The sequence below is a fragment of the Carettochelys insculpta genome, chromosome 19, assembly GCF_033958435.1.
Source record: "Carettochelys insculpta isolate YL-2023 chromosome 19, ASM3395843v1, whole genome shotgun sequence".
Classification (NCBI taxonomy): domain Eukaryota; kingdom Metazoa; phylum Chordata; order Testudines; family Carettochelyidae; genus Carettochelys; species Carettochelys insculpta.
The window spans coordinates 25,887,718-25,915,317 of NC_134155.1; the positions used below are offsets into that span (position 1 = coordinate 25,887,718).

The 27,600-nt window shown below is 61.7% G+C and overlaps 1 protein-coding gene across 1 annotated transcript; it reads left to right on the forward strand.

The window, feature by feature from the left end:
* On the forward strand, positions 1-27,600 carry LIMK1 (LIM domain kinase 1). The gene is made up of 16 exons (XM_075013853.1): positions 1-138; positions 2,268-2,364; positions 11,963-12,101; positions 13,715-13,824; positions 14,932-15,123; positions 15,771-15,876; positions 15,959-16,143; positions 16,242-16,425; positions 16,686-16,772; positions 17,129-17,260; positions 17,601-17,660; positions 24,542-24,607; positions 24,764-24,920; positions 25,071-25,126; positions 25,479-25,636; positions 25,881-27,600. The coding sequence occupies exons 1-16, from the start codon at positions 81-83 to the stop codon at positions 26,041-26,043; spliced, it is 1,950 nt and encodes a 649-aa protein (XP_074869954.1). The 5' UTR covers positions 1-80; the 3' UTR covers positions 26,044-27,600.

Below are 27,600 nucleotides of genomic sequence, written 5' to 3' on the forward strand. Positions count from 1 at the left end.
TTTCCCAGGGACGCCGCGCGCTCGGCGGCCCCGCTCCGCACAGCCCGGCCCGGCCCGGCCCGGCCCGGCTCCGGCGCCCCATGAGGTTGATGCTCCTGTGCTGCACCTGGCGGGACGGGCCCATGGGCGAGGAGGAAGGTGCGTACCGGGCCTGCGGCGCGGCGCCTGCGGGAGCCGGGCAGGGACCGCCCGCCGCCTCCCCCTGCCCGGCCCGGCCCGGCCCGGCCCGGCCCGGCAGCTCCCGGGGCCGCCGCAACCCGCCGGGCCCCGCGCCGTGACCTTGAGCCGCTGGCGGCTGGGGCTGCACCGCACATCGCCCGCCCCCGCCCCGCCGCGCGCTCCCCCGGCTCCTTCTGCAGCCCGGCTCCGGAGCGGGCCTGGGCCGCGGGCTCCCCCTCTCCTGGGCCCCGCCGGCGCCTGTCGCCGTAGGGCCGCCGCAGCCCCCCGTTACCGGCTGCTGCCAGCCCGGGGAGTCGGGGCCCCCCATCGCCTCCCCCGCCCGCCTCCTCAGCGCCCCCGCCCTCCCTGCACCCCTCAACGCGCTCCTCAGCGCTCCCCGCACCCCTTAACCCGCTCCCCAGCGCCCCCTGCCCTCCCTGCACCCCTTAACGCGCTCCTCAGCCGCCCCCAGAGCCCCCCGCCCTCCCTGCACCCCTTAACTCCCCCAGCGCCCCCCGCCCTCCCTGCACCCCTTAACATGCTTCTCAGCCGCTCTCAGCGCCCCCACCCTCCCTGCACCCCTCAACGTGCTCCTCAGCTGCCCCTAGCACCCCCGCCCTCCCTGCACCCCTTAACGCCCCCAGCACCCCTTGCCTGCCTTCTCAGTCCCCCCCGTCCTCCCTGCAACCCTTAACACCCCACCAGCGTCCCCGGACCACCTCCTCAGTCCCCCAGCATCCCCCGTTCTCCCTGCACCCCCTTAGTGACCCCCTGTGCTCCCCTACCCTTCCCAGCATCCCCAGCTGTCCTTCACCCCCGTCCACCTCCTCAGCGCCCCAGCCCTTCCTGCACCCCCTTAGCATCCCCCCATGCCCCCTGCCTGTCCTTCACCCTCCCACCCTGCACCCCCCTCTCACCCTGCGCCCCCCTAGCTGCATCTGGCCTCTGCTGCCCCACCAGACCCCTGGCAGCTGGGGAGCAGTGCCTGGCTGGACCTGCTGACACCCTTCACGCGCAGCCTGCTGGGGGGCCCCCAGCGCCCCACTCCACTTTCTCTGCTGTCCCCACCCTTCCTCCTGGCACATTTCCCCTGCCGCCCCACCCTGCCTCCCCCAGCCTCACCTTCCTCCTCCACTGTGCAGTGCCAGCTGCACTCGCCACCAGCCCTGGCACCGTGCAGCCCTCCGGCCCAGTAGCCTCCCTTGCTTTACCCCTGGGCAGAACCTGCCCCATGCACTCCCTGCCCCACCCCCACGCACACCTGCAGGGCCAGAGCATGCAGCGCTGCAAGGGAGCCCCAGGTCCTCAGGCTGGCCCAGCCCACGCTCCTGACCCTAGCCAGTCCCCGCTTCCCACCCTCTGCCTATTGCCCAGCCCTGGCCCTGCTAGCACAGGCCTCGGGCCCTGGGGGCAGCTCGGGCTGGGCTGGGGCAGGGACCCTGCCCCATCACAGAGTCAGTACAGATGAGTGGGGTGGGAGAGCCCAGCTACACCCAGCCGGTGTGGCGCTTTCCCCAGGCCAGTGGCCAGGCTAAGTCAGAGCCCAGGGGCCGGTCAGGGGAGCCTGGTTCCCACGGGGTGTGGCCGGGGTCAGTGTGGGCCCAGTGTCGGGTGCAGCAGGAGGTGACCGGTTTGCAGGGTCAGTACAAGTGCCTGTGATGCAGAGAGAGGGGCAGGGTCAGTGCAGGCCCTATGGCCGGCAGGCTGAGGGCTCTCCAGTGGGACAGGTCCTCCTCCCCTGCAGAGGTCTCTGCCCTCCTTGCACAGGGCCACTGTTTGTGTCTCCAGCGCCGTGCCCCCAGGGCTGGCTGCACCCTGCACAGCCTGCCTGGCAGCCACAGCATCCCATCCCTCGTCCACTGAGGGGAAACTGAGGCACAGAGCATGTGCGTGGCAAGGATGTTCCGTGGCCTGCAGGTCAGGAGTTCTGCTGCCCTGTCCTGTCCCTTTATCACATGCTCCCCCACCACACGTGGCTCCCCATAGTTGCCTCAGTGCATGCAGGTGAGGCAAGGGGCTGGGCCCTTGGGTGCCAGCCTGGTTGTCCGGGGCCTGGCTATGCCGTTGCATGGGGAGATGACAGCCTGTGCCTCTTCTGTGCCCTGCAGGAAGTGACCTGCCTGTATGTGCGAGCTGTGGCCACGGTATCTATGATGGACAATACCTCCAGGCCCTGAGCGCTGACTGGCATGCCGACTGCTTCAGGTAGGACCCACGCAGGGACAGTGTGCAGCTCTCTGGCCTGGCCTGCCCTCCCAGCACCAGGCCTGCCATGCGCACCAAGGCGAGAAGGCTAGGGACAGCCACTGGTGTCATGTCCAGCTCATGGCCGCGAGGTGGCAGCATGCGTCCACTGTACTGTGACGGGGGATTCTGGGCACAGCGGAGAGAACCAATCCTGGGCATGTTGCTTAAAACCAGGCCACTTACAGCCCAGGCTGGAATTGCCTTCTCACGAAGGCAGATCAAACCAGCCCCAAAAGTCTCTCTGCCAGCCCCACTGGCCAGCCAGAAGCCACACAGACTTCTCATCTGCTCCTAATGCCCCAAGCAGCGACCCTCCATACTCATGTGAGAGGGTATCAGAACCTGTTTCACCAAATCCACACAGATTCTTCCGGGCCCCAAAGGGTCCAGCCACCCCCCCAGGATCTTACCCCAAACAGCACATAGGGCCAGTCATTTAGCATCTAACAGCTAAAGCTTATTACCAAAGAAAGGAAGAAAAGGATGAGAGAGAAACATTGTTAAAGTGGTACATTACATACACCAACTAAAGCCATTGCTGTGGCCAGTGATGTTCTATGCTGATTAATTGAAAGTCTCTCAGAACACATTCCAGGAGGGGCGGGATCCCAGTTAATGTGGGCTTTGAGTTCATGAAGTCTGGAGAAAAAGATGGTCTTAGAGTTTGCCATGTGGAGGGAAAACTTCTTTCTTCTTCCATAGGCAATGCAGGGCTGGAAGGGACCTCAGGAGGTCACCTAGTCCAGCCCTCTGCTTCAAGCAGGATCAACCCCAACTAAGTCATCCCAGCCAGGACCTTGTCAAGCTGGGATTTAAAAACCCCAAGGGATGGAGTATCCACCAGCTCTCTAGGCAACGCATTCCAGCGCTTCACCACCCTCCTGGTGAAGTAGTTTTTCCTAATATCCAACCTCTTCCTCTCCTTCTGTAACTTCAGACCATTGCTCCTTGTTCTGCCGTCTGTCGCCACAGAGAACAGTTTCTCTCCATCCTCTTTAGAGCTCCCCTTCATGCAGCTGAAGGCTGCTATTAAATCATTCCTCAGTTTTCTCTTCTGTAAACTAAACAATCCCTCAGCCTCTCCTCATAGGTCTTGTGCTCCAGCCCCTTAATCATTTTTGTTGCCCTCTGCTGAACCTGCTTCAGCAAATCCACATCCCTTCTAAACCGGCAGGCCCAAAACTGGACACAGTATTCCAGATGTGGCCTCACCAGTGCTGAAGAGAGGGGAACAACCACTTCTCCATATCTGCTTGCGATGCTCTTCCTAATCCACCCTAGTATGCCGTTAGCCTTCTTGGGTGCAAGGGCACACTGTTTACTCATATGCGGCCTTTCATCCACCATAACCCCTAGGTCCCTTTCCACTGTACTGCTGCTGAGCCAGTCGGTCCCCAGCCTATAACAATGCTTGGGATTCTTCCGCCCCAGGTACAGGCCTCTACGCTTCTTGTTGAACTGCATCAGATTTCTTTTGGCCCAATCCTCCAGTTTATCCAGGTCACTCTGGATCCTAGCTCTACCCTCCAACGTATTTACCTCACCCCTAGTGAGGTCTGCAAACTGTTGAGGGTGCAGTCCAGTCCCTCATCCAAGTCATTAATAAAGATGTTGAACAACACCAGCCCCAGAACTGAGCTTTGCAGCACTCTGCTTGAAACCAAACACCAACCAGACATTGAGCCATTGACCACTACCCATTGGGCCCGACCATCAAGCCAGCTTTCTATCCCTCTTGGATTCCATGTGTCCAATTCATACTTCCTTATCTTATGGGCAAGAATGTTGTGGGAGACCATATCAAAAGCTTAGCTGAACTCAAGGGATATTACATCCACTGACTTCCCCATGTCCACAGGGCCTGTTAGCTCATCACAGAAGCTAATCAGATTGGTCAGGCACAACTTGCCCTTGGTGAATCCATGTTGGCTGCTCTCAATCACTTTGCCCTCTTCCAAGCGTTTCAGAGTGGATTGCTTGAGGATTCCCTCCATTATTTTTCCAGGGATGAAGGTAAGGCTGACCCGAGGTCCCTAAATGGCCCCCTTAAGGGTTGAACACATGACCCTGGGTTTAGCAGGTCAATGCTCAAGCCTGGTGAGCTCCTGTGGCATGTTGCCATTAGCTGCATCCTAGATGACAAGTCCCAAATTCTAGAGATGCGTATTCGACATCTGAGCCTTTGTTATTTAGTACAATGTTCTGGCTGGGGCGGTAATCACACACCTGGTGCCAATGTCAGCACTAAAACGGTCCTCATTCAGGTACAGAGCCAACAGCTAGAATAACTGGACATACAAACACAATACCGACATGTAACTAGCGGAAACCTTTTCAGTGCCTCACCAGCTTCCATTAGACACCTCACTTGGCCCTCCTGGCACAAGATTTGGTGCCAGTTACATACAATGGTAACAGAAATGGCTTTCACGTTTCATTAAAAAGATCCAGTAATGTGTCTCTACACACACCCCCCCCACCTCTCTCGCTCTTCCTTCCCCTGCCCCCCAACTCACCCATCGGGTGAAGTCCCAGCCAGCTGTCAGACTTGTGCTGGGGGGATGGGCTGCACTTCTCCCCACAGTCCAGCAGAGCCTCACTGGGGGAAGGTGCTCTGACACCCTGGCCACCTGTGACCTTTCATTGGTTTCTTGATAATGTCATTCCCCAGGGAGGGCTTGGACCCCACGCCTGCAGCGTGGCAGGTGCGGGCTAGGTTCAGGCGGTAGGCACACCCAGCTCCCTGGATTCCCTCCTGCAGCTTGATCCACCCACCCTGCTGGGACAGTAGGGCCCCTCTGTTCCAGCGTTGGCTCCTCGAGTGCAGTCCCAGGCTCTCCCAGCAGGGGGCGCTGTGCAGGGCGGGGCAGTATTCTGGTGGTGGGAATGCTGCAGGGGCAGAGCATGAGGCTGACACCCTTTGTTGTCCTTACTCGTTGGTTTGCAGCTCAGGTGATGTGGCCAAAGTGGTTGCGGTGAGGGACTGCTAATGCCGTGTGCTCTGCAGTGGGGTTTGAATCCCTGCCTCATTGGGTTTTTATAGTCTGCTTCCCCAGGAGGGGGAGGAAGCCCTGGATGCGTTACCTGCGGGAGATCTCCATCCCTGGAGGTTAAGTCCAAGTTCAACAAAGCCCTGGCTGGGATGACTTAGGTGGGGTTGGTCCTGCTTTTAGGGGCGGGGTGGTGGGGAGGGTTTGACTCAATGACCTCCCAAGGCCTCTTCCAACCCCATGAGTCTGTGGTTTGTTACCAGGACCCCTTTGTGCTAGGTGCCTGGGGAACAGAGGCGGGTAAAATCACACGGGGGTTGTGGGGGGGAATCTGTCAGGCCAATCATTTCTCTCTGCTTCGCCCAGCTGATGAGCAGAGCGTACATGCTTACAGCCAGCAGCATGTGTTCAGCTGCCCCTTGTTCTGTCTGCAGCCGAGCTGCTCCCAGGATGCTCCTGGGGTGGGGGTGTGTGAGAGAGAGAGAGAGAGAGAGAGAGAGAGAGAGACAGACAGGCTGAGCAGCTCCCACCAGCTGTGGATGACCCCCACGGGCAGTAGCCTAGGCTGGCAGGTAACACCCTGTCCCCAAACAAAGAGCAGGAAGGAGCCCAGCTGGGTTCGACTTAGAGGCGGCAGTTAGTGTGGAGGGGGCTGGGCTGAGCCCGGGGCTCCAGGCCTGGGGTTCAGGTCAAAGGTACACACACACGCACATCTCACAGAACTGCAAGGGACCTCAGGAGGTCACTGAGTCCAGTCCCCTGCCCTCTTGGCAGCACCAAGCACCCTCCCTTTTCTATTTTGCTTTTTAATCCTATTTGCCCCAGATCCCTAAACAGTCCCTTGAGGGGCCAAACTCCAATGTGGTCGCTATCAAGTCTGGTGCTGAAGTCTCTAAAATGTGTTGTTTTTATGAGATTTCAGAATTCACATAGCAGACACTGTTACCGTACTGGCTCTGAACGTTCCAGCCCTCGTGAGCGCTCTGGGATTCTCCCAGTTGGTCTTCCTGTCCTGTCACACAGACAAATACCTGTCGTAAACAGTCATTAAAATCTTGACCTGATACCAAAAGGACAGGTGAATTCCAAAGCATAGGGATGTCTAGCTGCTGCCCTTCTCTGCCGCAGGAGATCTTACTGGTTGAATCTTTGAAGGATGAAATGTGTCTTTTATCATTTAATAGACAGAAAAAAATCCCACAATGTTTTTACACTGGAGAAGTTTTAATATAGGTGAAGATTATCGTATTCATTTATTGTTTGAGCTAGTTGAGAATCTTCTGTCAAACTCTTCTAGATGTAAAATGGATTTTAAACTAAATGGAATTTTTTTGCAAGTCTGTCAAAGTATTGATAATTAACATTTAAATGTGAAAGGTTTTGGTTTTTTTTCCCCAGAAAAAAATACTTCCTGACTAGTTACCTTCCTGACCTGTCACACCATTACATTTAAAAGCTACAACCTGCATTTCAGTGATGGATGAAATTAGGTTTTTGTAAAATTTCTCAGGTGCATGGGGACCATTAATGGAAGGCTTTATGTCAATGTTGGTTGTTATAAAGTGTGTGCGTGTGTGTGTGTTTTTTTTTTTTTTTTTGCATATAAAACTACAACCTCAGGATTTTTAGTGTCCCTTCAAAAGTGCAAAGATTCTTTTTTCTATTGCATGGTGCCACAGAGTGGTGAAATTGTATATTACTTCAAACAATTTCTATGAGACTTTTGGCATTTAACTATGAATTTACCTGTTTCCTAAATGAGCACTAAAACCAGAAAATCCTCTTAATATCCAGAATGGCTCCTCAGTGAAAACAGATACAGGCATCACTTGTTCAAGTTACATACAATTAATCCTAAATTTTGTCTGGCATAGGGTGGCCTGGTCCTTTAAAGGAGTTAGGCTTAGCCTCACTCGGGGGAACCTTCTCCCCCCAGCACTGGTCAGACAGAGCCCTTCCGGTTCCTGTACTGACAAGTCTGTACCACGCTGCATCTCTGACGCCTGATGACCCTTCTCTTCCACCTGCTGCATGAGCGTCACTCCTGGCAGCGGATGGGGGGCAGAGCTTGGGGTGCCCTGCAGAGGGGGAGGAGGGGAGCAGGTAATGCTGAAGTCAGGGTGCTCTGCTGCCCCTGTACCCCATCTCTGCAGAACAGGGACCCGGGAGAGGGGGAGAGACAGCGGAGCAGCACCAGCCTGAGGCAGGGATGGTACGTGACTCACTCGGGAGTGCAGAGCAGAGGGGTGTGGGGACAACAGAGCAGGACAGGGTTCCCTGAAAGAGACGGAGGGCAGCTTCGCTCAGAGACATACCCAGCGCACACGCTGTGCCACAGTCGCACACACTCAGGGACTGCCACACACACACACACGCGCTACAGCACACACTCAGTCTGTGTCACACAAAGTGTTTCTCTTTCACGCTCACTGTCTCTCTCTGTAGCCCCCCACCCCGGCTCCTTCTGCCCACGGACCCAGAGCAGGGCTGTGACCGGGACCAACATTGCCCCTGGCCTGGGACTCGAGCCGGCCTGGGAGCCACCTAGCTTCCATGGGAAGCTGGGCTGCTCTCTGTGCTCCTGCAGCTGGGCAGCCATTCCCAGCAGCAGCAGCAGCTGGCGAGCCTATGAGCAAGGCCATCTGCTCCTAATTAGCCAGTGCGCCTGCTAAGCCTGAGCCAGGGAGGGAGGGCTGCTCTGGCACTGGTGCCCCCAGAGTAGGGGCGGGCTGGCTGGGGCTAGGCCAGAACCAGGCCCCTCTGCCCAGGCCTGGGGGCTGGCTGGTGGCCCTCCATGAGTCAGTTGCGGTAACGCAGGAGGGGCCTGGGACGGGGCAGGCATGCACTGGTTGCCTGTGAGCAGGGTTAGGCAGCCCGGTGGTCAATGCAAGCAGCCGCCCTTTGCGGTAAGAAAGCCCAGGGCCGGCAGCGCAGCGTGGCTGCTGGGGAGAGGAAAGCCCACTTCACTAGAGGCGTCTGCATGGCTGGTACGCCCGGGCTCTGCACTGGCAGGCGTGCCCCTGGGCATCTGTGTCCCAGAGGGTGCGCTTGCAGCTGCAGGGCGCCTGCGAGTTTGGGACAGGGGAGAGGCAGGGCTTGTGCTCGCCCCGCGCTGTTCCAAATGAGGCAGAGGCGTGGGGGGGGTGTACGTGTGGCTGCAGGACAGTGACGCTACGCTAGTTGGGGCCCACGCTGTGTGTGCAACAGCGTGTGTGCAGGGTGTGCCAGTTGCGCCGTTGCAGGTGCTATGGAGGGTAGGCCTGGGGGTCCCCTGAGCAGCCAGCCCAAGGGGGGCATGCAGTGGCCACGCACGCCAGGCTCACGCTGTCACTGGGGAAGGGCTGGCCTTGTGCGATTACAGCTCCGTTTCCTGGTTCTCTTTCCTCCTTGGGCTGCGGTCTGGGGGTGGGGAAGCAAGAGCTGATCTCCTGAGTCACTTGGGCCAGAGCTGTGGGGCGCAGGCTGGGCGGAGGGGCTGATGTCATGGGCTGCCGGGCCCCCCACTCCCTCCTGCGCGTGGCGCACCCTGCCGAGCGCTGGTAGGAGTCAGCAGCTGTGTGTGGGCCGGCCGGGGGGGGTCTGCGGCTGCACCCCGTGGGGGCAGTGACAGCGGGCCGGGGGGCAGGGAGTGCTGCTCACTGAGCCGGGGCTGGACGCCCGGTCTGGGCCGGAGGATGCTGACTGCCGTGCTCAAGAAGAGCCGCTTCCTGACTGCTGGGGCCACGTAAGTGCACATCTGCCCAAGCGCTGCATGGCTGGGCCCGTGTGGGAGAGGCCGGCCGGAGCCCTGGCTCCCAGCCCAGGCCGGGGGAACCGAGGAGCCAGAGGGTGCCCTGATACTTGCTGCAAGGAGATGGAAAGCGTGGCAGGAAATGCCCCTTCACTCCCACCTCCAGCGGGGGGTGGTTGTACCCACACGTCTCTGCTCCGGTGCTCCCCCCTTTGCCAACCGGGGGTGGGGGCTGGCGAGAGCCTGGAGGGACAATAACCTGCTGCTGCGGAAACTAGACCTCCCCCGTCGCCCCAGGCGGGGGGGAGCTGCCCTCCCTCTGTGGTGAGGGGAACTTCCGCACCGTGCAGCCTTGGTGCCTTGTTCGGCCCCCATAGAAACCGAAACCTCCGCTGCCTGGGCTGGGCTGAGCCAGGCTGGGGGCTCCCCTGGCCAGGTCCTGGGGAGCCTGTGCTGAGTGCCTCAGGCTAGGGCCTGCCCCAGCTCTAAGTCAGGAGCTGCCTGCGCACAAGCCCCAGCCAGGAGCCCGCTGGGGTCCCCTGGTGTGGGCCAGGGCCGGGGCGAGGCAGGTCCCCCAGGCGGGGAACTGGGTGGCACAGCCCTCGGGCTGGCGAGTGCATGGCCTACGGGGTGCTGCAGGGCTGTGCCCAGGGCGGAGGGGGGCTGCCCACCAGCACTGTGAGGGTTAGCGCAGCGCCAGCATCGCTCTCTGCTCCCCTCTGCGGGCAGCTCCCCTGCCAGGGCACACCGATGTCACGGCCACTGGACATTGCCACCCACGAGGGACCCTGCAGAGCGGGCTGGGGGCTCCCCATCCCCCCACCTTCCTCCAGCCCCACATCAAGACCCCTCAGCCCTCCCTCGCTTATCCCCCTCCAGCTCCACACTGACAGCCCCTCTTTCTTCAGGCCCTGCCCCCTTACTAATCCCCCCCCAAAGCTCTGGGCCCGCACTGCCACCCCACGCCCCCGCACTCCTGCGATGGGAACGTTTCTGCTGTGCCCCCGCTCCCTGCCCTCCCCTCCACCCAGCTGGGATCAGCAGTCAGGCTCTGGGGTGTGGGGCTGATGGCAGAGCCCCCAGAGTGGGGGGGTGGTCAGGATCCTGGGCTCTAGGCAGCGAGCCTTGGGGTGCCGCAGCACCCTGCTTCCCGTGCCTGTGCTGCTCCCCACACTCCAGCCCCAGACTGGGACTCGGCACCTGCCACTCACTGCCCACACCCCCAATTCCAGGCCCACACCACCTGCCAGACAATCTGTCCCCCTGCTCCAGCCTCACCCGGCCTCCTCGTGCCCCTGCCCTGCCTCCACTCCTAGCTGCACGGACGTAGCATTCCACAATGCCTCCCCAGCAGCCTGTCTTCTCCTGGCCACTGCCTCTTCCCTGCCCCATAGGGAGAACTGAGCTTCCCCATGGCAGTGCCAGCCAGGGCGCCAGTGCTGTGAGCTTCCCCACGGCAGTGCCCTGCCAGTGCCAGCCAGGGCGCCAGTGCTGTGAGCTTCCCCACGGCAGTGCCCTGCCAGTGCCAGCCAGGGCGCCAGTGCTGTGAGCTCCCCCATGGCAGTGTCCTGCCAATGCCAGCCAGGGTGCCAGTGATATGAGCTTCCCCACAACAGTGCCAGCCAGGGTGCCAGTGATATGAGCTTCCCCACAACAGTGCCCTGCCAGTGCCCTGCCAGGGCGCCAGTGCTGTGAGCTTCCCCACGGCAGTGCCCTGCCAGAGCCCAAGGGTGCCCTCACAATCCACCTGGAGCTGCTGTGAATTGCACAGTGTTGACGTGTGTGGCGCAGTCCCCGGCGCCTGGCTCTCAGGAGTTGCTCTCCAGCAGGCTCATCCCTGCCTGAAAGTGGCTGCGGGACCCTTGAGCGGGGAGTGGAGCTCTTCAGCCAGCTCTCAGCAGCTGGGGCCTCCCCACTGGGGCAAAGGGGGCATATGGGGAGCAGGGGTTTGGACACAGGCAGCAAGCACAGTGCCAGGCAGGCAGGCGCTGGGCTGCCAGAGGAGCTCTGCTCACCCAGGCTCTGCCCCGGAGCTGCCTGGGCAATGGGCAGGGGCGTGAGCTGTGTGGCGCCGTGGGATGGGGTGAGCAGGCAGCTGAGGCGCCGGGAGCGTGGCTGGAGACTCCTGTCCCGCTTCCCCCTGGGGCGGGCCTGGGCTGCGGCCGCCTGGCTCTGTTGCTGCAAAGCAGCCGCATGCGAACAGGACGTGACTCTGGGGTGCTGCTTCCTGCTCGTATGACCCAGCCCCAGCAGGGCCAGCCCGGCTCAGCCTCACCACACTCCTCTCCCAGGCTGGGCTCTGGGCTGGGACGCAGGCGCCGTGAGCTGGGACACGAGGAGAGCCCAGCTGTGGTCACACGGCTGCAGCGCTGGGCCCCACTGAGCTGCCGGTGGGCGGGGGGGCGTCGCATGAACAGCCCCGAGGGACAGAGTTAAACATGAGTGTCTGTGAGCTGGGGGTGACTGTCAGTTGGGGGAGGGGTGCAGTGAGTGATGGGTGTGCCGCAGCTCCCCGGGGGGGGCCGCGCCCAGCCCCACTTTGCCGCAGCTCCCCGGGGGGGGCCGCGCCCAGCCCCACGGTGCCATGTTCTCCCGGGGGCGGCCGCGCCCAGTCCCACGGTGCCGTGTTCTCCCGGGGGGGGGCCGCGCCCAGCCCCACGGTGCCGTGTTCTCCTGGGGGCGGCCGCGCCCAGCCCCACGGTGCCGTGTTTCCTGGGGGGGGCCGCACCCGGCTTGTGGCCATGCAGGAGCAGTGGGCAGCCACGTGATGCCCTCACCTGGTTCCGGCTGGCTCTGCGAAGGGCTCTGCCAACGCTGCTCTCGTCTTGCCGGCCAGGTGCTGCGAGTGCGGGGCCGTGCTGTCCCACCAGTACTATGAGAAGGATGGGCGCCTCTACTGCAAGAAGGACTACTGGGCCCGCTTCGGGGAGCTGTGCCACGGCTGCTCGGAGCAGATCACCAAGGGGCTGGTCATGGTGAGCACAACTCCCCAGAGCGATGTGCCGGCCCTGCATGAGGCTGAGCCCGGCATGCCTGACCAAGTGCCGGGCATGGGGCTCGGCGCACTGGCTCTGCCCAGAGGGGCCTGACCGGGGTGGGGCTCGGGCTCTTGGGGGGTGGGGGGGAGGAACAGACCTGTCGTGGGGGCAGCATGCTGGGTTTGCGCCCATCTGTCTGTCTGTCTGTCTCGATGGCGCCGCAGGGCGCCCTGCGCGCAGACTGACGGATGGGTTGGGATGTGGGCCTGCAGTGCCTCATTGGTTTGCAGGGTGACAGAGGTCAGGCCCCGGGCAGGGTGTGTGCTGGGCATTTCCTCCCAGCCCCGTGGCTTGTGGGTGGTGGTGACTGGACTTCCCCAGCCTGGCTGCTGTGCTGGGCCACGTGGGCCGTGGCCAGGCTCCTGCTGGCGAGGGGGCGGTGCTGCTGGTGACGTGGAGGGCTGAGGTCACGGGAAGGGGGTACTTTCCGGCAGTGGCCCAGTAAGTCTCACACACCGCAGGGAGGCTGTCACTCTGGCCCAGTGCCATGGGGGGAGAAGCCAGGCTCATGCTGCAGCTGGGGACCTGGCCCCCCACCGGGCTGCAGGTAAGGGCCAGCTTGGGAGCTGCAGCCACAGCTGCGTGGCGGAGGGTGGGGGAAGCAGGGCGGCTGCTCCATAGCAGTCAGGACCCCTCGGAGCCAGGCCTGGGGCTTGTGGGTGGGGCTGATGGCGTAAGGTTTTGGATGCCGGTGTGTGACACCTGGCACGGGGGGGGACAGGCTGGTAGGGGGCAGGGAGGGGCGCGTTCTCCCCCTTTGCAGGGAAGAGGTCAGCAGTAATGCCCCAGGCCTGGCTGCGGGGGCTGCCCCTCTGCCCATCTGGGTCCTGTCTCTGGCCATTGTCCCGGCACCCTGGGATGCTCCAGGAACAGGGCAGGGCCATCGTGCTGAGTGAGGCAGGACCAGCTGGGAGTGAATGGGGCACAGGTATAGCTTTCCTCTCCTCCGTCCCTGGGCCCCCCCACCATGCTGCAGCTCATCCTGCCTCTGGTCCCTCCCCTCGCTCTCTGGGTCCGATTGCTGCTGGGTTGTAACAGTGCCTCCCCGCCCCCCCAGGACAGGGCTCTGCGGCTGAGCCAGGGGTTCCTCCTCCCGCCCCCCCAGGACAGGGCTCTGTGGCTGACCCGGGGGTTCCTCCCCTGCCCCCCAAAACAGGGCTCTGTGGCTGAGCCCGGTCTCCCCTCCCACCGCTACCCCCCAGGACAGGGCTCTGTGTCCTGAACCCTTCCCAGCCCTGGACCCTGCTTGGTCGTTCTCTGCCCAAGAGCCCAGAGCGGGGCCCATCCCCCGGAGCAGGAGAGCAGCGCCGGCCCCTCCCTGCCAGGCACCAGGTCAGCGTGCACACATGGCGCGGCACGGCACGCACGGCACGGCACGGCACGGCGCGGTGCGGCACGGCACACATGGCACGGCACAGCCACGGAGGGTGGGACTCCTGCACGGAGCAGGGCCCGGCACGGCCCCTTACGGGAGGCCGGGCTCGCAGCCAGTGCCCCAGGCGGGGCGGGGGACGGGGGACATGCTCAGCCCCTGCCCGTGTCGCCTGCAGGTGGCTGGGGAGCAGAAATACCACCCGGAGTGCTTCAGCTGCCTCAGCTGCCGGGCCTTCATCGGCGACGGGGACACCTACGCGCTCGTGGAGCGCTCCAAGCTCTACTGGTAGGTGGGGCCTGGCCTCCCCTCGCGCCCCTCCCCCTCGGCCGGGCCTGGCCCCCCTCGCGCCCCTCCCCCTCGGCCGGGCCTGGCCTCCCCTCGCGCCCCTCCCCCTCAGCCGGGCCTGGCCCTCCTGGTGCCCCTCCCCCTCGGCCGGGCCTGGCCTCCCCTCGCGCCCCTCCCCCTCGGCCGGGCCTGGCCCCCCTCGCGCCCCTCCCCCTCGGCCGGGCCTGGCCTCCCCTCGCGCCCCTCCCCCTCAGCCGGGCCTGGCCCTCCTGGTGCCCCTCCCCCTCAGCCGGGCCTGGCCCCCTCTTCCACCCCTCCCCCTCAGCCAGGCCTGGCCCCCCTTGCACCCCTCCCCCCAGCTAGGCCTAGTCCTCGTAGCCCTCCCCCTCGGCTGGGCCTGGCCTCCCCTCGCGCCCCTCCCCCTCGGCCGGGCCTGGCCCTCCTGGTGCCCCTCCCCCTCAGCCGGGCCTGGCCCCCTCTTCCACCCCTCCCCCTCAGCCGGGCCTGGCCCCCCTTGCACCCCTCCCCCCAGCTAGGCCTAGTCCTCGTAGCCCTCCCCCTCAGCCAGGCCTGGCCCCCCCTCGCGCCCCTCCCCCTCAGCTGGGCCCAGCCCTTGCACCCATCCCTGGGGTCACACTCTTTATGCCCCTCCCCCTCAGCTAGGGCACACCTCCCCTCCCCCACCAAAGGCCAGGATCACACCCTTCCCCCACCCCGAGTTGTGTCGTGCCCCTCCCCACAGGGCCGCTCCATAGCTGGGTCACGTCCCTTCCCTCCTAAGCCAGCGTCTTGTCCCCAGGAGGGCTACAGCTGCGCCCTGTGATGGGGCTGAACGGGTGGCCCCGGGACGAGCCGTTGCAGTGGGTGGGGCTGGCGCACTGGCAGCTGGACCCCCTGCTGAGAGTGGGGCCGGTAGCCGTCTGTGCTTAGCGGGCCCCTTGCGTTGCCTGGCGCAGCCCACAGCCTGACACACGCTCCTGGGAGCATGGGGTGGCCAGGGCTCCCTGCGCCTCTGGCCCCAGCCCCCCTTTGCCTGGTGCCCCACTCCAAGGACCCGTCGCTAACCGCTGCTCCTGCCTCCCCTCTGCCGGCCTCTCCCCCGTGCAGCGGGCACTGCTATTACCAGATGGTGGTGACGCCCGTGATAGAGCAGATCCTGCCGGAGTCGCCAGGCGCCCGCATTCCGCACACGGTCACGCTGGTGTCCATCCCGGCCAGCAGCGACGGGAAGAGGGGCTTCTCCGTGTCCATCGACCAGCACTGCGGCCCCGAGCACTCCCACACGGTCCGGGTGCGAGAGTACGTACCTGCCCTCCCCAGCTCTGGGCCGGGCACCTCGGGGGGCGGCGGTGGCTCTGCCTGGCGCGGTGGGCGCCCGCGGCCAGCTCACAGGCTCTGCTCAGGGAGGCGGCACAAGGGCACAGCAGAGTGGTTCCAGCCCCCGCTGGGCCTTCCGCCCTCCCACGGGATGGGCATCGCCTCCCGACTAGTGCCAGGAAGGAGGGGCCCAGGCAGAGCTGCTTGGAACTGGCAGCGCTGACCTTCCCCAGCCGCTTCGCCTGATGGGCCACTGACCCCTGGGAGTTGCGGAGTTCCCCCTCCCCCCGCGGAGAACAAAGGCTGGGGGAGCCCCCCTCCCCCACATGGGGAACCTGGGAGAACCCCCCCTTCTCCAGGCAGACACCCAGGGAGAGGCTACCCCCAAGACCCCCTGGGGTGGCGGATACAGGAGCCGCCGGGGCTGGGGCTGCCTGGGCCAGTCTCCTGCAGAGGCGTCTGGGGAGACGCGAGAGCCTGGGCGGTCAGGGTGAGCGGGTGCGTCTCATCTGCAGGGCTCAGCGGGCCCTGGGGGGAGGCTTGGGAGCCTCTGGGCTGGGTGGGGTGGGGCTGCCTGGGGCCCTGTGCAGAGCCGTGGGAGCTGACCGCTCCCTGTGCCCTGCCCCCAGGGTGGACCCTGGCTGCATCAGCCCTGACATGAAGAACTCCATCCACGTTGGGGACCGTATCCTGGAGATCAATGGCACCCCCATCAGGCACGTCCCGCTGGACGAGGTACGCCCCTCCCCGTGCTCCCCGCCCGCCGGCAGGGCCTGGACAGCCGCCTGGGCCTGAGTCCCTCCCTCTGTGCCCGCAGATCGACCTGCTGATCCAGGAGACCAGCCGCCTCCTGCAGCTGACCATAGAGCACGACCCGCACGAGGCGGGGGCCCGAGAGACGGCGCTGGAGCGCAGCCCGCTGACGGACCTGCCCACGCCCCAGCGCTCGCCCGCCTGCGCGCCCTGTGGCGAGGCCGGCGCCAGCGGCCAGCGGCCAGTCATGTAAGGAGAGCTGCCGGCGGCCCTGGGGGTGGGGGCGGAGGCGGGACGCCCTGCGGCCGGCCCCGCTGACGCGCCGCGTGCTCTGCCTGGCTCTGCAGGAGGAGCTGCAGCATTGACAAGTCCCCGTGCTCTGGCTCTCTGGGCTCTCCTGCCTCGCAGCGCAAGGACATCAGCCGCTCCGAGTCGCTGCGCGTTGTCTCCCGCGCCCACCGCATTTTCCGCCCCTCCGACCTGATCCACGGCGAGGTGCTGGGCAGGGGTTGCTTCGGACAGGCCATCAAGGTACCCACCCTCCCGGGACGCCCTGGAGCCGGGGACGCCCCCCACTGCCAGCTGGAGCCCCAGCGAGCAGGGCCAGGCCCCTCCGGCCAGTGTCAGGGCTGGTTGTGCAGATCCCTTCTCTCGTGTCGTGGGCTCAGCTCCCCGGTCTCCTGTGCCCCCTCCCCCAGTGTAGGAGCTCGGTCTCCCTGGGGAAGGACCCTGCCCTGCTCCCGGGCCCACTGCTGTTTGACCCAGGGCAGGGCCTTGCCCCTCTCCGCCAGGTGACGCACCGGGAGACGGGCGAGGTGATGGTCATGAAGGAGCTGATCCGCTTCGACGAGGAGACCCAGAGGGCGTTCCTCAAAGAGGTGAGTCCACCCACTCGCTGCCTCAAGCCGTGCCCTGGTCCCTCCTCTGCCCCGGCCCACTGAGCCCAGCACACCCTATGCCCTGACCTTGGCCACCCCCGCAGTCTCTGACCTCTCGGCCGGGGCGGGCTTGTAGTCCGCTTTCAACGACCTCGCGCCTAGACCAGCCGCACTCCCACTGGGGTCAGGACCCCAAAGAGGGAGGTAACCCTGTTTGCACGGCGTCGCCAGGCTGTGGGGGCATGTTGAGAAAACTGGGGGTGTTTGGCTGGGAGAAGGGGGACGTGGTACCAATCTGCAGGTACAACAGATGTTGTTCCCCAAGGGGGTGATGAGCTGTTCTTTGGCTTCTGCAGGTGAAAGTGATGAGGTGTCTGGAGCACCCCAATGTGCTGAAATTTATCGGGGTGCTCTACAAGGACAAGAGGCTGAATTTCATCACAGAATACATCAAGGGGGGGACCCTACGAGGCATCATACAGAGCATGGTGAGTGGAGTGCCCTGCTTGGAGCTCTGCTCATCCTCTGCTGCCGGCCACCACTCGCGGGTGGGACATGAGCAACCCTGGAGTCATGACATGGGGCTCGGGGGTGGCTGGGCTGTGCCCTGGGGAGCATGGCCAGGGCTCTCCTGAACCAGGCATGGATGGGCTGTGGACTGTGGCCAGGGCTCTCCTTGTCCAGGGTGGTGGGGCTGTGCCTGTGGAAGCCATCATGGAGCGCTCCTGCTCAGGCTGTGGGCCAGGGCCCAGGGAGTGCTGCAGTATGGGCTGTGCAGGTGAGCTGTCCTTCCCTCCGCTCCCACTCATGGAGCCCTTCCACCTGCAGGACAGCCACTACCCCTGGAGCCAGCGCGTGAGCTTCGCCAAGGACATTGCGTCGGGGATGGTGAGTGCGGGCACCCGGCAGAGGCAGCGCCGGGGCGGGGTTGCTGTGGGCGTAGGGGCTGTGCACATCCTCGCCGGCTCCGGGGTGCCAGGCAGTGGCACACTGCATAGGAAGGCGCAAGGGGAGATGCGGCAGGGAGAGAATGGGGGGGGGCGGTTCTCGGGGACAGGCTGTGGATGTTGGTGTGACGTGGTGGGAGCTGTCCGCTCTCGTGGCCCCAGACCCACTGTGGTGTCGCACTCGCTGGTGGCTGGGTTGTGCTGCGTGAGAGCCCTCCTGCCCCAGGCTGGTCTGCGGAGACTCGGGGTGTGTCTCTGTGCAGCACCCAGTGGGGGCTGGACCCTGAGGGGAGGCGGGTAGGAAATGGCCCAGCCGCCTGGCACCTCGGCTAGGTGGGAGCTGTCTGAGCATGGCTGCCTGGGGGCTGGGGCGTGTGGGTTAGGCTGGGCTGGGTAAGATGAGGACAGCAGACTGGGAGCAGGAAAGGGGTTGCCCATGAGCCCTACCCCCCAAGAGGAGGAAGGCTGCCTGCCCTGGCCCTGCGCTCACACCGCACTTGTGCTAGGCTGTGTCTCTGAGACGCAATAACACCTTCTGTTCTACTGGCTGGGTGAGAGTCACAGCTGCTGTGGATGGAGGTGCAGGATCGGGGGCTCCCCGATGCACCATCACAGTGGTGCCAGCAGTGGGATGCACTGCACCCGTGGATGGAGCTCCCAGCAGCAACTGACTGCGCGCGGTAGAAGGAAGGAGACTCAGAGCCAAGGGTGCTGGAGGCAGAACGAAGCTGTTCCTGGGAGCTGTGGGGTGCTGCAGCTTTGGCCGGTGGGTCGGCACCCTGGGGAATGGCAGGGAGATGGATCACACCCGACTCCGGAAGGCAGACCTTGCGGGGCTGTGCCTGGAGAGGGGCCTGACTGTGGGGAAGGCGACCAAGGCCCAGCTGATTGTCTGGCTGGAAGAGAATGACTGGTCCAGGGGCCTGGATCCCATCCCAGCAGGGAGCAGCCAGACGCCCCGGGGCTCTCGGGCAGGAGAGAGGGCTGGATTCCGCCAGGCAGACGCGGTGCCCACCAGGCCGCGCTCCACCAGCAGCAGTTCGTCCCGGGTGGGGTCCCCCGCGGCAGAGCTGTGACGGCTAGAGAGTGAGATGCAGCTAAAGGAATTGGAGGACCACAGAGAGCAGCACCAGGACCAGCAGAGACAGCAGCAGCATGAGCGGGCCATGGCGGAGCTGAAAGGCTGAGTGGCCCCAGCTGCAGTGAGTGGGGAGGGGCCCAGGCAGCCCAAGACTGCCAGTCACTTGGAGAGGTTTGTTCTGGCCCAGTGTAAGCACGGGGGGCACCTGGATGGGTTTCCTTCGAGCGAGCCTGCGAGTTGTTCCAGGTTCCTCCAGCCGAATGGCTCCGGCAGCTCACCCCCTTGCTGGATCAGAAGGCCTCAGGGGTGCTCAGCCAGCTGGAGGGGCTGCAGCCAGGGGACTACAAATGGGTCAAACAAGCCCTGCTGTGTAAGTTCGGGCTAACTCCAGGGGGATACAGGATGAAGTTCCAGGAGGTGCAGAAGGGGCCAGACCTGCCTCCCGCCTGATGCAAAACTTCCACAAGCGGGTGTTCGGGACGGGGGCCCAGACCACAGAGGAGCTGGTTGAGCTGATGGTCCTGGAATGGTTCTGTGGAGTGTGCTCACCCCACCTGGGGCTGTGGCTCAAGGACTGGAAGCCACAGGAGCCATGCGGCACAGGGAAGCTGGCTGATGAGTCCATGGACTGCCAGCCCTGGGGAGAAAGGGAATCGTAGAGAGACCCGTTCCTTGCTGTGCAATGGAGGGGATCACCTTCGGGGCGAGCCCAGGAAACAGGCAGCCATCCGCCCCCAGAGGGCCAGCCAGGGCCTGGATGGAGCAGACGGCCCGAGGGGACCCACGGGAACTGACCTGCCGTCACTGTGGGCAAAGGAGCCACACATGGGCATAGTGCCCCAGGCACCAGGCAGGCCCCAGAACCTGAGACATCCAGGGTTAACTGGGTGGGGCTGGAGGGGGAGCAGGCTGCTCCTTGGTCAGGGGCTGGTAGGCTGCCCTCAGGGAGGGGAGGCTGCTTGGGCAAGTTCCTCTGGGAGACCTGATGCTCCAGAGTTGGGTGTCTCCATATACTGGGTAGAGGCAGGGCAGCCCCTGTGGAAGAAGCCCAAGCCCGGGGGAAAGCTGCCTCGAGGCACCTGCCCATCATAGAGGAGCCTTCCCAGAAGGTAGCGATAGATATAGTGAGGCCCCCTGGCAAGGCGACTCGGACAGGGAAGAAATACATCCTGGCGGTGGTGGATTTCGATACCTGCTACCCCAAGGCCGTGGCTCTGTCCTCTACCGAGGCAGACATGGGCAGACGCTCTGCTGGCCATTTTCAGCAGGGCGGGGTTCCCCAAGGAGCACCTCAGTGACCAGGGGGCCAGCTTCATTTCCACCTGCTCTGGTGCTGGCGAGAGCAGCCTGGGACCCGGCTCTCCTGGGCCTGGGGGAGTCGCTCCAGGCCCGACGGGCTGGTGGGAAGGTTCCGTGGGACATTGAGGCAGATGCTGGAGGCCTTTATGCACCAGCCCCCACAGGACTGGGAGGAGCACTTGTCCCACCTGCTGTTTGCACCCAGGAGGTGCCCCAAGGGCCCACTGGGTTCCCCCCGACTGAGCCATGGTGCAGAAGGGGCAGGGGACCCCTGGGCTTGCTGAGAGCTGTGGGAGGTGGGGGCGCCCCTGGATGGCGAGTCAGGGTGGAGGACTTCCTGGCTTTCTGGGAAAGCCTCGCTGAGCTCATGGACCCAGCCAGTGAGGCCCTGGGCAGAGCCCAAGGGAAGAGGAAGGGCTGGTACAGCCGCAGAGGGTGGGGCCACGCCAGCCCTTCAAAGTTGTCCAGCAGCTGGACAAGGTGGAGCAGCTCCCGCAGGGCCCCCCCCCCCCCGTGGCAGGTCCGAGCCAAGGGGAACGCTGATGTCCCAGCCGGTGTCTTACCTGGCAGGGGCGGGGGGGGGCGGGTCTGAACTTCCCCAGGGCACAGGCAGAGAGAGTGACCCCACTCAGCTCGCTCTCGAAGGGGGAGAGATGTGACATAGCGGGGAGCTGTCCACTCTTGTGACCCTGGGCCCACTCTGGTGTCGCACTTGCTGGTTGCTGGGTTGTGCTGTGTGAGAGCCCTACTGCCCTTGGCAGGTCTGCGGAGACTCGGGGTGTGTCTCTGTGCAGCGGGAGACAGTCCCTGAGGGGCGGTGCCTCGGAAACAGCCCAGCCGTCTGGCACCTCGGCTAGGTGGGAGCTGTCTGAGCAAAGCCAGGGGCGTGGCTGCCAGTTGTGGGGAGTGTGGGTTAGGTTGGGCTGGGTAGGATGTGAACAGGAGACTGGGAGCAGGAAAGTGGGGTTCAGGGCTTGTGAGTCCTTCCCCCAAAAAGGAGCAAGACTGTCTGCCCTGGCCCCTGTGCTGACGTGGGTCCTAAGCTACACTGTGTCTCTCATCATCATCATCATCAATAACTGTGGGCTCAGTGCCCGTTGGTGTCTGATGTGTCTCTCACTATTTCCTTCCATCTTTCCCTGTCCAGTGCAGAGTGGCTCGGTTTCTGTAGACTAGCTCCACACCAATCTACTATGCCATCTATCCATTCTCTGTGGGGTCTGCCTCTCCTATTCGAACCGTCCATTATGCCGAATACAGGGTCTTGATTTTTCATTCATCGTTCATTCTGCAAATATGTCCAAATAGTTGTAGCTTCCGTTTTATAACCTTCTGCAGCAGGTTCTCTTTCGGCTGTATCTTCCTATATACTTCCTCATTGGTGACCTTCTGCATCCACCCTATTCTCAGAATCTTTCTATAACAACTCCTTTCGAACGCCAATATTCTTCTTTTCAAATATTTTATTATCACCCATGTCTCACATCCGTACAACATGCTGCTGAATACAAACGTTTTCAAGACGCCCAGCTTCGTTCTTAAGCTAATTGCTTTGCTTTTCCAGATCTTATCCATCGCCTTCAAACTCGCTCTTGCTTTCGCTATTCTAGTCACTATTTCCTTCTTACGGTCTAGATCATACGTTATGTTGCTCCCCAGATATGTGACCTTCTCTACATTTTCTTGTTCAATACCATCCACACTGATCTTCCCTGCATTTCCTTATCTCCAAATACCATTGTTTTTTTTTTATTGAGGTTCATAATCAGTCCGTACCACTTCCCTTCTTTGTTTAACACCTGCACCGTTTTTGCTAGTTTCTCCTCATCTTCCTCAATGATAACTATATCATCCACGAACTTCAAGTTGTTAATTCTTTTCCCGTGCACAGATACCCCTTCTACCTCTTGCTTGATCCTGTCCATCGCTCTCTCCAGATGTGCGATGAAGATACTTGGTGATATTGGATCTCCTTGTCTTGTACCTCTACTTGTTTTAATCCAACTTCCCAGCTCCCCTCATGTTCTCACCGCTGCCTCCACATTGTCATTGATGTCCTTCAACAACCGTATCAGTCTGTATGACTCCAACACTGCCCAAGTGACTTTCTGATCTATACGGTCAAATGCCTTTGAAAATCGATGTATACGTTCTTGTTCTTTTGTCGAGCTTTCTCTGCTATCAGTCTTAGTGCCAATATCTGCTGTATGGTACTTCTATCTTTTCTGAACCCCTCTTGCTTGTCTGCTATATGTTCTTCTATCTGTGATTTAGTCTCTCCATCAGTATCCTCAGCACCTTGCCTAGACGACTCGTTAGGGCAATGGTTCTGTAGTTCTTGCACTCCAGTGTACTTCCTTTCTTGGGTATTGTCGCTAGCACAGATCTTGTCCATTCCTTAGGTGCCTTCCCTTCTTTCCATGCTATGTTACATAGTTGGTTTTATTTCCTGAATCCTGCTTTCTCTGCTGTATTTGATCATCTCTCCCATGATCTTATCATTTCCAGGGCTCTTGTTCTTTAGTCGTTTCACTGCTTTTTCTACTTCCTCCTTCAAAATATCGGTCTCGATCTTGATGGAGATATGTCTTTCAGTCCTTCAATCAGTCTCTCTGCGACACTCGGGTCCAATTGTGCTTTGTATAGATCGGTGCAATATCTCGTCCATCGCTGCACAATCTTCTCCCTGCTCATGAGCACTTCTTCATTCTCATCTTTGATTGCCATCTGCTTTGGTTGCCATTTCCTATTAATATTCCTAATTGTCCTATACACCTCCCTGGTCTTACATTCTCCGTAATACCTCTTTGCATCTTCACAGTGCTCCTCTGACCATTTCTCCTTATGCTTTCTGGCTTCTTTCCTTACCTCATTGCATTTCACCCTATGTTGCTGTTCTGCCATCTCAGAAACATCTCTTCTGATCCTCAACGCTCTCTTCTCTTGAACCAACTTCAGTGTCTCCTGGGTAATCCACTTCTTATGGACCTGTTCTTCTTCTGGAACAGTCTGCTCAATTACCTCTTCTGTAGTGATGGCTATCCCTGCGACTCTCTTATCTAGGTCTTCCTCTGTGGAGATATTCTTAATCTTCTCTTCGAGCATTGCTCTTTATGCATTCCCTGTTCCTCACATAGCCTCACCACATCTCTTCTTTTCTTAAACTGTGTCTTACATTTTCTTTCGAGTTTTATCTTGATGTTTGCGGTCACTAGACTGTGGTCTGAGTCTATATCTGCTCCTTGGAAACTTCGCCACTGCTGTACTGATGTTATCCATCTTCTTCTTATGAAAATAATATCTATTGTGTTCTTGGACTTCCCGTCATTTGATCACCATGTCCACTTCCTACAGTCCTTTTGTTGGAATCTTGTGTTGCAGATCGCCATCTCATGCTGTATAGCAAACGCTAGTAGTTTCTCACCTCGTTGGTTTCTTTCTCCGTATCCAAATCTTCCCATGACTCTCTCCCAACCTTCGTTACCTGGTCCAACCTTCGCATTCCAATCTCCTCTGATGATCAATAGGTCTTTCTTTGGTATCTCCTCCACCGTCTTTGTCAAGTCTTTATAGAATAGCCCAATCTCTTCCTCCATACTGTCCGACGTAGGTACATACCCCTGAACGGCTGAGATGTTGAATGGTTTTGCTTCAAATCGTGCAACCATCATTCTTGCGCTCAACAGTTTGTATCCTAATAATGCTCTTCTAGCTGTTTTGCTAAGAAGCAATCCAACTCCTGCTTCATGCTTCGTTTCATTTCCTGACCAAATGACTTCGCAACCGCATATCTCTCCTGATGCCGTCCGACGCATCTCTGCCAATCCAAGTATATCGCATCGATATCTCTCCAGCTCCCTCCGAAGCAGCTCTAATTTTCCAGTTGCCCACAGAGTTCGGACGTTCCGTGTTCCAATGGATAGCATATGTGTTAGCTGTAATTTTCTTTCGGTAGCCAACTTATTGACCCAACCCCCATCGCTCGATTGGTATCACGTACCTTGTTTATGCGGACGACATCCGAGCCGGCATCTTTTGTCATTTAGTTGTAGTGGCATCAGATTTCATTCATATTGTTGTTTGATGGTCAGCACATTGACACTCATCTGACCAACCCTGCTCCTTCATCCAGGCTTGGGACTGGCATGGAGCTCGTAGAGACTTCACGGCGGAGTTGCTGTGTCTCTGGGAAGCATTAAAACCTTCGGCTCTGCTGGCTGGTGGAGAGTCCCTCTGGCTGCGGATGGGAGTGCGGGGTTGGGCTCCCTGACACGCTGTCACAGTGGTGCACGTACAGACGGGTGCTAGGCAGGCGTTTGAGGGTGTTGCAGAGCGCGTGCAGGCAGAGGTGCCATGAGCCTGGAGAGAGGGCCAGGGTTCTGGCATGGCCAGGAGGGCGCAGTGTGCTGGGGCCATTCTGACCCTGGTCTGTCCTCTTCCAGGCCTACCTGCACTCGATGAACATCATCCATCGGGATCTCAACTCTCACAACTGCCTGGTACGAGAGGTAAGTGCTGCTGAGCCTGGCCCTGGAGTCGGCGGGAGTGTCACGGTGCTGCTCTGCGTGAAGCCCTGGGCCTGGCTGGGGGCCAGAGAGGCCGACCCCAGCCCCAGTGCTGAGCAGCATCTGCCCGTGCTGAGCTGGGCTCTCTCTCCCGCTCAGAACAGGAGCGTGGTGGTGGCCGACTTCGGGCTGGCCCGCCTCATGGTGGATGAGAAGAACCCGCCCGAGCAGCTCCGGAGCCTGAAGAAGCCGGACCGCAAGAAGCGCTACACGGTGGTGGGGAACCCCTACTGGATGGCCCCCGAGATGATCAATGGTGAGCAAAGGGCTGGGGCCCTCCTGGGAGTGCCTAGGCCGTGCAGCCAGGCATCGCGGGGTCTGCAGCAGGGAGCGCACCTGCAGCCTGCCCAGCCGTCCACCTCAGGAGGGCAGGGCCTGGGGCTGACCAGTCGCTCTCTCCCCACAGGCAGGAGCTACGATGAGAAAGTTGACGTCTTCTCATTTGGCATTGTCCTGTGTGAGGCAAGTGTCTGTCCCGGGGCCCCTGCCAGGCTGGGACCGTGCTCCCCATTGAGGTGTGAGGGCCCCGTTCCTAACCCCTGTGTCCCCCATTCCTGTGTCTGGGGCTCCCTGTGGGGCTGGGACCGTGCTCCCCATTGAGGTGTGAGGGCCCCGCTCCTAACCCCTGTGTCCCCCATTCCTGTGTCCAGGGCTCCCTGCGGGGCTGGGACCGCACTCCCCATTGAGGTGTGAGGGCCCCGTTCCTAACCCGTCCCCCCTATTGCTGTGTCTGGGTCTCCCTGCGGGGCTGGGACCGCGCTCCCCATTGAGGTGTGAGGGCCCCGCTCCTAACCCCTTTGCCCACCATTCCCAGATCATTGGCCGGGTCAGCGCAGACCCCGACTACTTGCCCAGGACCATGGACTTCGGCCTCAACGTGCGAGGCTTCCTGGAGCGGTATTGCCCCCCAGCCTGCCCACCCAGCTTCTTCCCCATCACCGTGCGCTGCTGCGACATGGACCCTGAGAAGAGGTGAGCCCCAGGTAGCCGTGGGTCCTGCATTCGCCTGCACAGCGCCTCCTGCTGGAACATACGCAGCAGTGGCCTGGGCCCCCAGGCCACTGAGCACAGAGGCGGGAGCTGAGCAGCGGGCTGGGGGCTCTGGGAGCCTCGAGCTGAGCTGAGCCTGGGTGTGAAGGCAGATCCTCTTCACCAGGAGGCCGGGCGGTGGGGGGCTGGCCCCACGCTCAGGATCTAACCTGGCCTCTCTCCCCAGGCCCTCCTTCCCCAAGCTGGCGCAGTGGCTGGAAGCGCTGCACATGCACCTGGAGATTCGCCTGCCACTCAGCTCGCAGCTGGAGCAGCTGGAACGGGCCTTCTGGGAGTCGTACCGACGGGGCGAGGGCGGGCTGCCTGTACATCCCGAGGTCCCTGACTGAGCACCGGGCGCTCCCCTCCCCTCCCCTCCCGGGGGGGTAAGCACTGCCCCTGCCTGCCGCCGGCCCCCCCAGGGCTGGATCTCTGGGGTGCCTCTTGGCAAGGCCCGGCTTGCTGCTTCCCTTGCCGTGTTTGCCGTCCAGTCCTGTCGGGGAGCCAGCCCTCCCCACCAATTGCACTTTCGCCAGCCCCCTCAGGCCCTGCTTCTACGTGGCACCCCCCACGTGGAGTCTGGCTGGGGAGGGGCCCCTCAGCATGCTGGGTGTGCTAGGCACAGCCCCTGCTCCGTGCCCACCTGCTGAGCCGCCCGCCTGCACAGCCCCTTGCACGCTGCTCGGAGCACGGGGGCTCTGGCTGTGGCCGGCTGGTGTGATGCCCTGGCTTTGGGAGTACGCAGTGCAAAGCGAAGGGTGTGCGTGCCCTGGGGGTAACTGTTGCAGTGCCCCCTCCATAGTGCTGGGGTGTCCCACAGACTCTGCTTCCCTTCGGGGGTCACCTTGTGTTACTCCCCTGTCACTTCCTCCTCCCTCAGGCTCCAGCCCCCACGGCCCTTTGCCTGCACTGAGTGCAGTACAGGAATGACTTGGCATGCGCCCGCCGGGGCTCAGGTGGGGACCTCCGCCCTCCAGCAGAGGGCAGCGCTCCCAGCGGGGTCTGATCCTGGGCCCGTTCCTGGGCTGGGAGGCTATCTGGTTTCCCCGGCACATCTCGTTCAAGCTCTTTCCCAGCTCTGCTCGGTGGCCTGTCTGCCCTGCCGCCGTAGCAGACAGCCCCCTTCCTCCGTGAATCTCCAGCCTCTGCTTCAGGGTTCGCTCTGCATGCACCAGAGCCCGCAGCTCTGAGCCGAGCCAGCAGTCTTCCAGCTGGCGGGCTGTAGAGCTTCCCAGCCCGGTGCGGTCCCTGCCAGCAGGAGCGTTCTCCGCAGGGCTGCAGTGCCTGTGTGCTCTGTGCGTGTCTCCGAGCAGTGCTGGCCCCGGGTGAGTGAGCGAGCAGGTGCGGTGCGTTCCCCCCATCCCTGCACGTGTGGCTGGAGTATCTCTTCCCGTATTTGTGCAGTGGTGTGCGTGTCTCTCTTCAGCGTACGCGGCGTCTGCTCCCTGCACATGCCTGCTAGCGTGTCCCCTGTCTGCAGCTCTGAACCGGGGCCTGGACGCAAGGGTACACGGCCCATTTCCTTTCCTTTCCCACGCACTACAAAGGCTCGTGAGTGGGCTGCGACCCCAGCCCAGCAGCACCGCCAGGGGCTGGGTGGGAAGCACTGGCAGAGGCCCAGTGGCTTTTGCAGTGCGGTGCTATTCATGCTACGTTTATTCAGGTTAATTTTCTGTAATATATTTAAAGAGAAGAGTTTGTATTATTTTTTCATATGGCCGCCATGGCGACTGGGAATTTGCCATTGTCACTCTGCCTCAGTTCTGCTTACAGGAAGCATTCAAACTGTGAAGCGTCTCTGCGCACTTTGACCCGGGAGTAAAGCCCATGTCCTCGGAGACGGAAGGAGAGTTCTCAAACTGTGATGTAACGAATCATGACTCAATAAAACCCGTCCTTCCCGCCGA